The sequence below is a fragment of the Scyliorhinus canicula genome, chromosome 6 (assembly GCF_902713615.1).
Source record: "Scyliorhinus canicula chromosome 6, sScyCan1.1, whole genome shotgun sequence".
Lineage (NCBI taxonomy): Eukaryota > Metazoa > Chordata > Chondrichthyes > Carcharhiniformes > Scyliorhinidae > Scyliorhinus > Scyliorhinus canicula.
Genome location: NC_052151.1, coordinates 1,037,202 through 1,052,097, shown reverse-complemented (window position 1 = coordinate 1,052,097; position 14,896 = coordinate 1,037,202). Strand labels below are relative to the sequence as shown.

Here is a 14,896-nt window from a genome sequence, read left to right as displayed (position 1 = left end):
GGAGATTACATTGGAAATCCAAGCCTAAGAGGAGTGGCGCGCAGAGGTCGGGCAAGACATACAGTTTAAATTTGGAATAGCTAGCGCCTCGAATCATTAGCGTTGCTGTAGTGCGGCTTTGGATTTGGATGGAATGGGAGCCCGAAGCGAGGGCAATAGTTTGATTGATGGGATAAATAGGGAGGAAACAGCGTCTTACCAGCTCTGGGTGTATGAAGCTCTCTGTGCTCCCAGAGTCGAAGAGGCACGACGTGTTGTACCCGTTGATCTGGACCTCCGTCATCGAATTTCTCAGATGCTCGGGGCGGGATTAGTCGAGGGTGACTGCGTTGAGTTGCGGGCCGCGTGGTGTGTGCCCGGGGGAGTCGAATTCTTCCGATCGGGCGTCCTGTCGAGTAGATGCCGCTGCGTTCTGGCGAGCTTGATGCAGGAACACCGCTGAGTTGCGGGCCATGTGGTGACTGCCCGGGGAGGTCGTACTCCTCCGATGAGCTGTTTGAGTCTGGGGATGCAGCTAGGGCCCGTGGATCGCACGTGGAGGGTGGTGATGAAGATGACTCCAAGATGGCGGCCCCCATGGATCGCACGTGGCCGGAGGGGGCGGAGCCTGAGCGTAGGCCGCAGCGTTTTGGGCCCCGCAGGCCTGCTGGTGCTGGGGGCGATGTTTTTGGACTGTTAGGGTGTTGAGGGCTGGGGCCATTCTGCCGAGGCACACTTTAGCATAGTGGCCTTTCTTCCCGCAGCTGCTGCAGGTCGCGGATCGGGCTGAGCAGTGCTGCCGCGGGTGCTGGCTTTGTCCACAGAAGTGGCAGGCTGGGGCTGCTGAATAACTGGTTTGGGGAGCTGAATAGTGGCAGGCTGGGGCAGTTGAATAACTGGTTTGGGGAGCTGAATAGTGGCAGGCTGGAGCAGTTGAATAACTGGTTTGGGGAGCTGAATAGTGGCAGGCTGGAGCAGTTGAATAACTGGTTTGGAGAGCTGAATAGTGGCAGGCTGGAGCAGTTGAATAACTGGTTTGGGGAGCTGAATAGTGGCAGGCTGGAGCAGTTGAATAACTGGTTTGGGGAGCTGAATAGTGGCAGGCTGGAGCAGTTGAATAACTGGTTTGGGGAGCTGAGTAGTGGCAGGCTGGAGCAGTTGAATAACTGGTTTGGGGAGCTGAGTAGTGGCAGGCTGGAGCAGTTGAATAACTGGTTTGGGGAGCTGAGTAGTGGCAGGCTGGAGCAGTTGAATAACTGGTTTGGGGAGCTGAGTAGTGGCAGGCTGGAGCAGTTGAATAACTGGTTTGGGGAGCTGAATAGCGGCAGGCTGGAGCAGTTGAATAACTGGTTTGGCGAGCTGAGTAGCTGGCTGGGGGAGCTGAGTAATTAGCTGGAGCAGCTGGATAGTTTGAGTAGTTGACTGGGACAGTAGGACCGGCTGTGGCAGCGCGATAGCTGGGGGGCCTTGCGGCACAGGCTTGGGGGGTCCTCGGGTCGGGGGCCCATGCTGGGTTAGTGGGGTCCGCGGGAAACGAGTTGAGGCTGCGGAAGGAAACTTCCATCGTGATAGCAGCCTCTACGATAGTCTCTAAGCCCTGGGCCCCATTTTCTAATAGTCTCTGGCGTACATAGCTAGATCAAAGGCCCGCTACAAAAACATCCCGCACAGCAAGCTCCCTATGTTCGGCCGCGGTTACGGCCTGGTAATTGCAGTCATTTGAGAGATTGTTCAACTCGCGTACAAATTCAGCTAAAGTTTCAGTAGCCCGTTGTCGGCGAGTCGTGAACACATGACGGGCAAAGACCTCGTTCATGGGCCTAATATACATTTTGTCCAAAATCACCAGCGCTGCGGTGTAGGAACCGGCTGGATTTAGTTGTGTAGAAATTCTGTGGCTTACCCTCGCGTGCAGTAGGCTGAGCTTTTGTTCCTCCGTAGTTTCAGCAGTGCTGATTTCAGCCAGGTAGGCCTTAAAACATTTCAGCCAGTGGCAGAAGGTTTCTTTCGCCTCTGCATCCTGCGGATCGAGTTCTAGACGTCTTGGTTTTAGAGCAGATTCCATGCTTTACTTCGGCAACTTCTTAAGTGTATTAAATTGATGGAACCATCAATTCAGCGAACACGTGTAGTTGGATCTGAACAGAGGCTTTTATACACTTACAATAGAGCCAGCCTATTCGTCGTTGAACTTCAGGTGAACTGGCAGGCTGGCTCTAAGGCACTGATCTTTATACATCGGTCCCAGGAGGAGGAGTCCTGGGCGGAGCCAAGGGAGGAGCCCAGTACAACTCTCGTGTACACCCAGAGCGATTCCCCCTGGTGGTCGGATAGTGCAACTGCACTTACAATGGGTAGATAACGAAATATATACATGGAGTGATATTGGCAACTATATATAGTGTGAATCACATTCACCACAGGCCTGTTTTCTCATAGCTGCCGTAAATCTCTCCTACGTTATTCCAAACGCAACTACCGAGAAATTGAGTGGTCAATGTAATATTGCAGTCAGTCACTTCTTTAACAAGCACAACAGCCCACTAATTTACTTTCAGAATGATCTGATTGTTCAAGCAATGAACAACACTGGCACAACTGTGTTGTTCACGTTTGTTCTTCAGTTTTAGCAGGCTGAAATTAATTAATGCAGCAGACTGGGAATGAAACTTGTGAATATAACTTGTGAATATATTTAATTTCATGCTCTTTTCAATATATTCTGGTCTTGGGTGATTATGTGGAGTCTGCACGTTCTCCCCGTGTGTTTCCTCCGGGTGCTCCGGTTTCCTCCCACAGTCCAAAGATGTCCAGGTTAGGTGGGGTTAGGATGGGGGAGTGGGCCTCGGTACAGTGCCCTTTCAGAGGGCTGGTGCAGACCGATGCTTCTATGTCAGCTGAGTGGAAGAGGCTCCTCAGTTAGGTCCACTATTGAGTTTCTAGAACTCGGCCTGCCAGCCATATTGAACATGGCTGAGTTTGCAAGTGGCTACAAGCAGCAGAGCAGTTAAAGGGAACACCTACAATTCCAAATATTCACTGTCACTGGATCTAAATCCTGGAACTCCCTCCCTCACAGCATGGTAGGTGTACCTAAACCACATGGGCTCAGAGGTTCAAGGTGGCCACTCACCACAACCTTCTCAAGGATGGGCAATAAATGCTGGTCTAGCCAGTGACATCCGCATGAAAAATTAAACAAAATAATTTCACATTACATTTTGATGAAATATTGATCAATCTCTTAATTACTTTATAACCAATTTTCCCTGAACTTGATTTAGCTTTATTCTCCTTCCACATCCTCTCCTTTGCCATCTTCTTTCCTGTAGACAGTGTACAATATGTCTTGGAGAGAAGGCAAATGGTCCACTCTGGGCTCACTAGCAATCCGACTCTGCAGCTAACCATCCAAAAGAGAAGATTGGGTTGGTTCACCAGCCAATCGTTCTCCATCCCACCATAACCTGACCTCCCCCCCCCCCCCCCCGCCCCCTCCATCTACCTGCTCCTCCCAATTTCCACTGGCTCTCCGATCCACTGCTCCTCCCAATTTCCACTGGCTCTCCGTTCCACTGCCCCTCCCCATTTCCACTGGCTCTCTGTTCCACTGCCCCTCCCCATTTCCACTGTCTCTCCGTTCCATTGTCGCTCCACATTTCCACTGGTCTCCGTTCCACTGCCCCTCCCCATTTCCACTGGCTCTCCGTTCCACTGCCCCTCCCCATTTCCACTGGCTCTCCGTTCCACTGCCCCTCCCCATTTCCACTGGCTCTCTGTACCACTGCCCCTCCCCATTTACACTGGCTCTCCGTTCCACTGCCCCTCCCCATTTCCACTGGCTCTCCGTTCCACTGCTCCTCCCCATTTCCACTGGCTCTCTGTACCACTGCCCCTCCCCATTTCCACTGGTCTCCGTTCCACTGCCCCTCCCCATTTCCACTGGTCTCCGTTCCACTGCCCCTCCCCATTTCCACTGACTCTCTGTTCCACTGCCTCTCACTAGTTCCACTGGCTCTCTGTTCCACTGGGTGGAGCTGGGCTGTCTGTCAGCTTTTTACTTTCATTTCAGGCTGTTTGCTACAGGGTGTGTTTTAGTTTTGTTTTCAGTGTTGGAGCTGAAGCCAGACAAAGCAGGTGTACTGCTGTTCTCTCTGCCATCAAAAGACTATCTCTGGATCATTTGGTGAATTCAGAATTATAAATGTTTTCAGTAGTGACTTTAACCTGATGTGCTTCTGATAAAGGTTTTGTTTTTAAGTCGTGTGGATGTTAAAAGGAAAGCTTAGAGAATTACTTAGTGTTGTAGTATTTGGGGGGTGTATTTGAATTAATGGTTGCGAAGATGTTCATTGTATGTTTTTAAAGGTTAACTTGAGTTTATGGAATAAACATTGTTTTTCTTTAAAAATTACTTTTCCATTTCTGCTGTACCACACCTGTAGAGTGGGCCGTGTGCTCCCCATACTACAATCTTTCAGAAGTTGTGGGTCAGGTGAACTCTATGATACACTTTGGGCTTCTCTAAACCCTGGCCCATAACACTTCCCACCTCCACCACCCTTTCAGGCAGATAGTTCCAGACTCCCACCACCCTCTGGGTCAAAAGGTTTTTCCTCACATCCCCTCTAAACCTCCTGCCCCAGACCGTAAATCTCTGCCCCCTGGTCATTGACCCCTTCACCAGGGTAAAGGTTTCTTCCTGTCTACTTATATATGTCCCTCATAATTTTACACATCTCAATCATATCGCCCCTCAGTCTCATTTTCACTCATCAGCCCAAGCCTGGATTTTGTCCAGGGCCTGAATTTTCAGGATAGCGAGAACTCAGTGCCCACCATTCTGAGAGTCCCTGCCATCTCTAACAGGTCCATTTTATACTCAATTGAGCATTGCCTGGCCACAGGCAGAAGGTCCATCCATCCTTGGACAGAAGTCCTGCTTTGGAGAGCTGTCCGCAGTCAGATTGGGCGACAACTCTCCAGCCGTTCAGACACAGCGCTGCAGTGGCCGGAAGAAGTACTGCAGCACTGTGCCTGATCCCAAGGCCCTGGACGGCACTTCTGAATCCAGCATGGACCAATAATCCAGGTACTCAGGCGAGGAGAGAAGGTGACTTGTAGTGAGGAAAAATCAATACAGTCAGGGCTTCAACTCTTTCATTATCTTATCATTTATATAATTTTATATACTCAGAATTTGCTATTGGCTCATTTTTTGAGGAATATTTCTGTGCGGCCAATGATGTGCCAAGCATCAGAAGGTGCATCAAAACGCCACAGATCAGCATCAAGTCGGAGAATCCCCCCATGCCTGTTAGTAAGTGGTTTGTTCAGCTTGTACATCCAGCTAACAAACCCCAGGGGGATTAATAGGGAAGGAGATATCCTGAAGCACATCTGTTTGCCGTTTGCAGCTGTTGAACTAGCTGCCACGTTGAAACAGGTAAGGTGCCCTCTCTCTGACACAGAAATAAATGGTTCCACTCCTACATGTCTGAACACAGTGAGCACAGATCCAACAACTGGCTCCTTCTCTCACTCTCCCACACTCAAAATCTGGGGCTGGAGATGTTTGGCATTACGGCTGTGTTGTCTTACTCCGAACAGCACTTTGAGATCCTGTTTCACTGTAACACCAGTCTGGCCCATCATCGTCGTTGGGCCCTCTTTGCAGCATTTCTAATCTGTTCAGGAGCAAGCAGTGCCTTCAAATGGCAGAGGTGTCACTGGGCTGATTTATACAGCATGCTGAATAACGCAACTCTCTCTCTTTTGGTCAATATAGGGCTCGAAGCGAATCCTGAGATCGAATGAATACCTTCTCCCCCCAGGTGGTCTGATGGAGACGGAGTTAGAGCTCACATTTTCCTTGCAGGTATCGACTATACACAGACACTTTGTCACTTTCTGTTGTGAAATGACAATTTTAGTTAACTTTTCTGGAAGATTAAGTGAGGAGGTATCCACCTGTCTGCTAGTGTGATGAGTTCCTGCTTTCATCCAGATCTGCACACCAATTTCTCAATCACAAACCGCTTCATACCCGCCGCTCTGAGGGTTCCGGATGGTTTCCTCCCCTCTGAAAGGGGCACCCCGCTACTCTGGGGGTTCCAGAGGGTCCCGGCCCTCTGAAAGGGGCACCCACTGCTCTGGGGGTTCCAGAGGGTCCCGGCCCTCTGAAAGGGGCACCCCGCTACTCTGGGGGTTCCAGAGGGTCCCGGCCCTCTGAAAGGGGCACCCACTGCTCTGGGGGTTCCAGAGGGTCCCTCCCCTCTGAAAGGGGCACCCACTGCTCTGGGGGTTCCAGAGGGTCCCGGCCCTCTGAAAGGGGCACCCACTGCTCTGGGGGTTCCAGAGGGTCCCGGCCCTCTGAAAGGGGCACCCTGCTACTCTGGGGGTTCCAGAGGGTCCCGGCCCTCTGAAAGGGGCGCCCACTGCTCTGGGGGTTCCAGAGGGTCCCGGCCCTCTGAAAGGGGCACCCACTGCTCTGGGGGTTCCAGAGGGTCCCGGCCCTCTGAAAGGGGCACCCCGCTACTCTGGGGGTTCCAGAGGGTCCCGGCCCTCTGAAAGGGGCACCCACTGCTCTGGGGGTTCCAGAGGGTCCCTCCCCTCTGAAAGGGGCACCCACTGCTCTGGGGGTTCCAGAGGGTCCCGGCCCTCTGAAAGGGGCACCCACTGCTCTGGAGGTTCCAGAGGGTCTCCCCCTCTGAAAGGGGCACCCCGCTACTCTGGGGGTTCCAGAGGGTCCCGGCCCTCTGAAAGGGGCACCCACTGCTCTGGGGGTTCCAGAGGGTCTCCCCCTCTGAAAGGGGCACCCACTGCTCTGGGGGTTCCAGAGGGTCCCGGCCCTCTGAAAGGGGCACCCACTGCTCTGGGGGTTCCAGAGGGTCCCGGCCCTCTGAAAGGGGCACCCCGCTACTCTGGGGGTTCCAGAGGGTCTCCCCCTCTGAAAGGGGCACCCACTGCTCTGGGGGTTCCAGAGGGTCCCGGCCCTCTGAAAGGGGCACCCCGCTACTCTGGGGGTTCCAGAGGGTCTCCCCCTCTGAAAGGGGCACCCCGCTACTCTGGGGGTTCCAGAGGGTCTCCCCCTCTGAAAGGGGCACCCCGCTACTCTGGGGGTTCCAGAGGGTCCCGGCCCTCTGAAAGGGGCACCCACTGCTCTGGGGGTTCCAGAGGGTCCCGGCCCTCTGAAAGGGGCACCCACTGCTCTGGGAGTTCCAGAGGGTCCCGGGACTCTGAAAGGAGCACCCACTGCTCTGGGGGTTCCAGAGGGTCCCGGCCCTCTGAAAGGGGCACCCACTGCTCTGGGGGTTCCAGAGGGTCCCGGCCCTCTGAAAGGGGCACCCCGCTACTCTGGGGGTTCCAGAGGGTCCCTCCCCTCTGAAAGGGGCACCCACTGCTCTGGGGGTTCCAGAGGGTCTCCCCCTCTGAAAGGGGCACCCCGCTACTCTGGGGGTTCCAGAGGGTCCCGGCCCTCTGAAAGGGGCACCCACTGCTCTGGGGGTTCCAGAGGGTCCCGGCCCTCTGAAAGGGGCACCCACTGCTCTGGGGGTTCCAGAGGGTCTCCCCCTCTGAAAGGGGCACCCACTGCTCTGGGGGTTCCAGAGGGTCCCGGCCCTCTGAAAGGGGCACCCCGCTACTCTGGGGGTTCCAGAGGGTCTCCCCCTCTGAAAGGGGCACCCCGCTACTCTGGGGGTTCCAGAGGGTCTCCCCCTCTGAAAGGGGCACCCCGCTACTCTGGGGGTTCCAGAGGGTCTCCCCCTCTGAAAGGGGCACCCACTGCTCTGGGGGTTCCAGAGGGTCCCGGCCCTCTGAAAGGGGCACCCACTGCTCTGGGAGTTCCAGAGGGTCCCGGCCCTCTGAAAGGAGCACCCACTGCTCTGGGGGTTCCAGAGGGTCCCGGCCCTCTGAAAGGGGCACCCACTGCTCTGGGGGTTCCAGAGGGTCCCTCCCCTCTGAAAGGGGCACCCACTGCTCTGGGGGTTCCAGAGGGTCTCCCCCTCTGAAAGGGGCACCCACTGCTCTGGGGGTTCCAGAGGGTCCCGGCCCTCTGAAAGGGGTGGGCTTGGGCGGGGTGCCCTTTCCAGGGACCAGTGCAGATTCGATGGGCCGAATGGCCTTCTGCACTGTAATTCTATGATTCTATGAACTGAGTCCTGAAAGGTGGTTGTGCCACTTGTGGGAGTTCCTGGTCGCAGCCTTGCCACAGTGGGAAGACTTGCTCTGAATGAGAGTCATTCCTAGGCCACTCCTTCATGCCTTCCAGCATCTATTTCAGAGCAGGCCAACTGCCTGCTAAAGGAAGCAGTGTCGCAGGGATATTGTCACTGGGCTAGTAATCCAGAGAGCCAGGGTAAACCTCTGGGGACCTGAGTTCAAATCCCACCACGGCAGATGTGAAATTTGCATTCAATAAAATGATGGCCGTGAAACCATTGTCAATTGTTGTAAAAACCCATCTGTCACTAATGTCCTTCAGGGAAGGAAATCTGCCGTCCTTACCTGGTCTGGCCTACATGTGACTCCAGACCCACAGCTTAACTGCCCGCTGAAACGGCTGAGCCAAACACTCAGTTCAAGGGTAATTAGGGATGGACAATAAAAGCTGGCCCATCCAGCGATGCCCATATCCCGGGAATGATTCATCTCCTTCAGCATGCGACTCACCTTAAATGGACTTGAATCTATCCAGCTGCTGAATGAGGTACTAACATGATACTGGACGGCGGGCGTTCTCTCATTCTGGCCTCCTTTTAATTAGCCTTTGCCTGTCTTAAATCTCATGAAATCTCAAGAAATAACTGAATGAGGGCCGGGATTCTCCCGCAATTGGCGGGACGGCCCAACGCTGGCGCCAAGAGCGGCGTGAACCACTCCGGCGTCGGGCCACCCGGAAGTTGCGGAATTCTCCGCACTTCCAGGGGCTAGGCCGGCGCTGCAGGGCTGCCGGTGGCTGGCGCGAGTTGGCGCATGCGCAGAACCACCGCCATGTTTGCTGCGCATGCTCAGGGGGTTTCTTCTCCGAGCCGGCCATGGCGGAGCCTTACAGAGGCCGGCGTGGAGGGAAAGAGTGCCCCCATGGCACAGGCCCGCCCGCAAATTGGTGGGCCCCGGTCGCGAGCCAGAACTGGCCAGAAACGGGCGGCCGCTCGGCCCATCGGGACCCGGAGAATTTCCGGGGGGGCCGCTGCCAATGGCCCCCTGCCCCCACCCGGAAACCGATGCCGGAGAATTTGGCAGCAGGCAGCGGGGCAGGATTCACGCCGCCCCCCGGCGATTCTCTGACCCAGCGGGGGGTTGGAGAATCCTGTCCGAGGTGTTTGACTGTGAGGGAATCAATGTGCTCAGTGAGGCAACTTTTCCTTCCTTTTGGTTATGTTGAACTAAAAGTCTGTTCGGTTCTATTCCATTGTCAGTATCCCCACTTCCTGAAGAGAGATGCAAACAAACTACAGATAATGTTACAGAGGAGGAAGAGGTATAAAAACCGGACCATTCTGGGCTACAAGACGCTGGCGTTGGGGACCATCGATATGGCTGAGGTACGCTTTCACTGCCGCATATTACCAAGGCGATTCCCTTGTCATTCTTCTCAATCAGAGAGCAGCGTGTCTCCAACTCGGAGAATCATACGGACTTGAAACGGTAACTCTCTCCACAGATGCTGCCAGACCTGCTGAGTATTTCCAGTATTTTCTGGTTTTATTCCACGTATTGTCACCTGCATCACCATTTCTGTGTTTATTAGAACCTGACCTAAGTGGATATTATTTTTGTTTTTAAAATATTTTTATTGAACTATTAGCAAAATCTTTATAACAATAACAAACAAAATAATAATAACATAAATATCAACATAGTAAACTGAACATTTCCCACTCAACCCCTTCTGTACATCCCTTAACCATATTGCACCCCCCTCCCCCACCCTTCAGAATGCTGCTTCTGCTGACATTTTAATTTTCCCCGAGAAAGTCGACGAACGGCTGCCATGTCCGAGAGATCCCCAACATTGACCCCTCAAGGCAAACTTTATTTTCTCCAGGCTGAGATAGCCAGCCATGTCACTGACCCCGGTCTCCACACTCAGGGGCTTCGAGTCCCTCCATATTAACAGGATCCGTCTCCGGGCAACCAGGGAGGCAAAGGCCAGGGCGTCGGCCTCCTTCACTCCCTGAACTCCCGGATCTTCTGACACTCCAAAGATCGCCACCTCTGGACTGGGCACCACCCGCGTACCTGGCACCGTGGACAATGCCCTGGCAAACCCCTGCCAGAATCCTCCAAGCTTCGAGCATATGGACATGGTTTGCTGGGGTTCCCGCGCACCTCACACATCTATCTTCTACCCTGAAAAACTTGCTCACCCTCGCCGCCGTCAAGGAGGAATTAACCCTGCTTAGGGCGTCCACCCACAGACCCGCCTCTAACTCCCCACCTAGCTCCTCCTCCCACTTGCCCTTCAGTTCCTCCACTGGGGTCTCCTCCGCCTCCAACAGCTCCTGATAGATATCCAACACTTTCCCCTCCCCCACCCAGGTACCGGACACTACTCTGTCCTGGATCCCCCATGGCGGGATCAGCAGGAAAGCTAACACCTGTTTCCTCAGAAAGTCCCAGACTTGCAGATATCTGAAACCATTCCCTGGCGGCAGCTTGAACTTGTCCTCCAGCGCCTTCAGACTGGGAAAATTCTACTGCCCCACCCCCAGCCTCCCTCCACCTCCCCTCCCCCTCCCCCCACCCTCAGCCTCCCTCCACCTCCCCTCCCCCTCCCCCCACCCTCAGCCCCAGCCCCTAACTCCAGAGGGAAATTTTGTAGCTTCAATACCTGGAGACATGTCATATAGGAAATAATTTCTCTTTATCCAACAAGAGAAAAAAACATACCTGACCTCATCCTCATCAACCTGCCTGCTGCAGATGGATCTGTCCATGACACACAGTCCTTGTGGAGACAAAGTCCCGTCTTCATATTGAGGATACCCTCCATCGAGTTGTGTGGCACTACCACCATGGGATAGATTGTGAACAGATCTAGCAGCTCCAGACTGGGCATCCATGAGGCGCTGTGGGCCATCAGCAGCAGCAGAATAGTGTTCAACCACAATCTGTAACCTCATGGCCCAAGGGAGGGTGCAGGGTGGCATGCCAGGGGCAACACCAGCCATACCGGAAAATGAGAGTGTCAACCTGGTGAAGCTATAGCACAGGACTAATTGCATGCCGAACAGCCTAAGCAGCAAGTAATAGACAGAACAAAGCGATCCCATCATCCTCTGATTACAGACAGGAGAAAGGTGGCTCTCCTCCACGGATAGTCAGCATGGCTTTGTCAGAGCGAGGTCACACCTAACAAATTTGATTGAACGTTTTGAGCATGTGACTTAGTGTGTAGATGAGGGTAGTGTAGTTGATGTAGTTTACATGGATTTTAGCAAAGTCTTTGACAAGGTCCCACATGGGAGATTTATAAAGAAGGCAAATGTACCTGGGATACAGGGGAACTTGGTAAGGTGGATGCAAAGCAGCTGAGCTGTAGGAGACAGAGGGTGATGACAGACGGCTGTTTTAGTGTCTGGAAGCCAGTGTCCTGTGGGGTACCACAGAGATCTGTGCTGGGCCCACTATTGTTTGTCATTTATATAAATCACATAAATGACTATGTGGGGGGTCGGACCAGTAAGTTTGTGAATGACACAAAGATTGGCCGGGTGGTTATCAGCGAGGCTTGGGTTACAGGAAGGTACAGACGGGATGGTCACATAGGCGGATTAGTCCAGATGGAATTTAACCCTGAAAAGTGTGAGGTGTAACACTGGAAGGAGTAATTTAACAAGGAAGGTGTTCCACTGGGAAGTTCCGAGGAACAATGGGGCCTTGCCGTGTTTGTCCATAGATCTCTGAAGGCAGAGGGCAGGTTAATAGGGTGGGGAAAAAGGCAAATGGGACACTCGCTGTTATCAATCGAGGCCTAGATTCCAAAAGCAGGGAGGTCATGTTGGAGTTGGAGAACTTTGGTGAGGTCACAGCTGGAGGACTGTGTGTAATTCTGGTCACCACATTATAGGAAGGATGTGATTGTACTGGAGGGGGTGCAGAGGAGATTCCCCAGGATGTTGCCTGGGATGGAACATTTCAGTTATGGAGAGAGGTTGGATAGGCTTGGGTTGGTTTCTCTGGAGCAGAGAAGACTGAGGGGCGAACTGATCGAGGTGGACAAGATTTTGAGGGGCATGGACAGGGTGGATAGAGAGCAGCTGTTCCCCTTAGTTGAAGGGTCAGTTACGAGGGGGACACAAGTTCAAGGTGAGGGGCGGGTGGTTCAGGGGGGGATTTGAGGAAAATCCTTTTTACCCAGAGGGTGGTGAGGGTCTGGAACGCGCTGCCTGGGAGGGGGGTAGAGGCGGGCTGCCTCACATCCTTTAGAAAGTACCTGGATCAGCATTTCGCAGGTCAGAACATTCAAGGCTATGGGCCAAGTGCTGGCCAATGGGATTAGGTGGGCAGGTCAGGGCTTTTCATGGGTCAGTGCAGACTCGATGGGCTGAAGGGCCTCTTCTGCACTGTAGGATTCTGTGAAGTTGGAATTTGGTACTTTTAGCCCAAAAATAGACTATTAAATTTGTGGAAAAAACCCCATCCTCCTTCAAGATCACCACAGCTACCAAAAAATATCCACAAACAATTCTGGGAGCCAAAAAGACAGCTGGATCAGTCAGGGCCTGGCAAGGAGGTGACGATGAGCATGCAGTGTGAGGCGGAGCCGGTTACACCTGAACAGGCCGGGTTGCTGGGGAACATGCCGGACTACCCACCAATAAGCGAGTAGATGGACCTGTGAACACGGGAGCTTCTAAAGCACAGAGATACCATCAAACTGGAGATGATGGCAATGGTGAAGGTGGCCGGCTGAATTCAACACAGCCATGACAGCCCTGTACAACAACAAGGTGCGGTTTGGGATGCTGTACCTGGCCACGCTGTGGGAAACCTCCCAGGGGAAGGAGGTTGTGGCGAGATTCATTTGCCAGCACGGGCTGGGAACGCAGCAACAACAACAGAGAACACAAATGTGTTTTTTTTTAAATGGCCAATTGCGTGGGATAGAACTGCCTCGCTTTCAATCTGCTATGGGTCCCAGGAAGGAGGGGGTTGTTGTGTTCTACGGCTCTCCTGATCATGTAGACACGCATAGAACATGTGTGTTTAGCTGTAACAAGCATTTATTATTGAACACGTGGACAGACAATGATATCTAAGTTACATGAGCAACTGTGAGATGCGACCATCCTGTTAACTGCCACCTCTCGTCAGTAACTTGATGTATATCTGGCTCCACCTACTGGCAGAGGGACATAACTGCCAATACATGTCCTGATGATCAGCTTTATACATTTGTACAATTATATACAGTTATATACATATATGCATACGTGTATGTCACCACAGGGGTGAGAATGGTGAGGTGCAGAAATGGGTGTGGAGAGGCGGCAGGGTGGCACATTGGTTAGCACTGCTGCCTCACTGCTGAGGACCCGGGTTCGATCCCGGCTCTGGTCACTGTCCGTGTGGAGTTTGCACATTCTCCCCGTGTCTGCGTGGGTCTCACCCCCACAACCCAAATGGCCGTGCTAAATTGCCCCTTAGGCAAAAAATAATTGGGTACTCTAAATTTATTTAAAAAAAGGAAACGGATGGGGAGAAGGTGCGGGGGGGGGGGGGGGGGGGGGGGGGGGAGGAACACAGAGCGTAGGGGAAGTTAAAGATTGCTCGGCGGGGGGTGGGTGACCACACCCCACACTAGCGAGCAAGTTGGCACACGGAATTACAGGAGAAGGTGGTTTACTGCACCGCTCCCAAAGGGGAGAGAAGGGGGGAAGAGAGGGATAGAGGCCCTCGGGGGCATGGGGAGGGGGTTAAAAGGGGGTTGACAGACTCGGGGTTGAGGGGGAACCGGGTGGTTGTAGGGAGGGGGTGGGGGGCAGTACTGGCTATGACAGGGCGCACATGGCAACGGCAGAAATAAGTACACCAAGAACGGCTATCTCAGATGGCTTCTGGACAAAGGGAAAACCCAGAGTGCAGGGGCACATCCACAAGGTAAGTATGGGTGATCCAGCAGGAAGTGGGGTACAGAAACCCCCCCCATCAGGATAGTCAGTGGGCTTAACGGCCCAGTGAAAAGTTCCAGAGCCTTCGCCCATCTGAAAAGTCTGAGTGTCGATGTTATCTTCCTCCAAGAGTCGCACCTGAGGGTAAAGGACAGACTTTAACTGCTTATAGGACCCACGGATGGGCAGATCCAGCCCCAAATCTGGGAAACTATCAAACATGGCATGAAGGTTGATCAACTTCATGGAGCAGAATGGGGGTAGTGGATCCCTGGAGGTTCACCCACCCAGGGGAGAAGGAGTTCTCCTCCTCCTCCGAGGTACACAGGGTCTACAACAAGATCGACTTCTTCGTAGTGGGGAGAGTAGTGCTTCCAGCGATAGTAGGAGCGGAGTACGCCGCAATCAAAATCTCTGACCATGCTGCACACTACATGGATGTGAGGTTGGATAGGGGCCAAGCACAACACCCCCCCCCCCCCCCCCCCCCCCCCCCCCCCCACACCTCCCATGAAGGTTGGACAGCGCAGTAGCATAATGGTTAGCACTATGGCTTCACAACACTAGGGTCCCAATTGCGATTCCCGGCTTGGGCACAGGGCTCAGTGGGCTAGACAGCTGGTATGTGATGCAGAACAAGGCCAGCAGCGTGGGTTCAATTCCCGTACCAGCTGAGAATTCCGAATTCTCCCTCTGTGACCCGGACAGGCGCCGGAATGTGGCAATGAGGGGATTTTAGCTCACTGGGCTAAATCGCTGGCTTTTAAAGCAGACCAAGCAGGCCAGCAGCACGGTTCCAT

The 14,896-nt window shown here is 53.5% G+C and overlaps 1 protein-coding gene across 1 annotated transcript in view; it reads left to right on the top strand.

The window, feature by feature from the left end:
* The window catches only part of LOC119966907 (phosphofurin acidic cluster sorting protein 1-like), a 268,465-nt gene that overhangs the window by 19,332 nt on the left and 234,237 nt on the right, over positions 1-14,896 (top strand). Inside the window, exons 4-5 of the mRNA XM_038798864.1 lie at positions 5,768-5,857; positions 9,399-9,524. Coding sequence (XP_038654792.1) covers positions 5,768-5,857; positions 9,399-9,524 — 216 coding nt within the window. The remainder of the gene's footprint in view (positions 1-5,767; positions 5,858-9,398; positions 9,525-14,896) is intronic.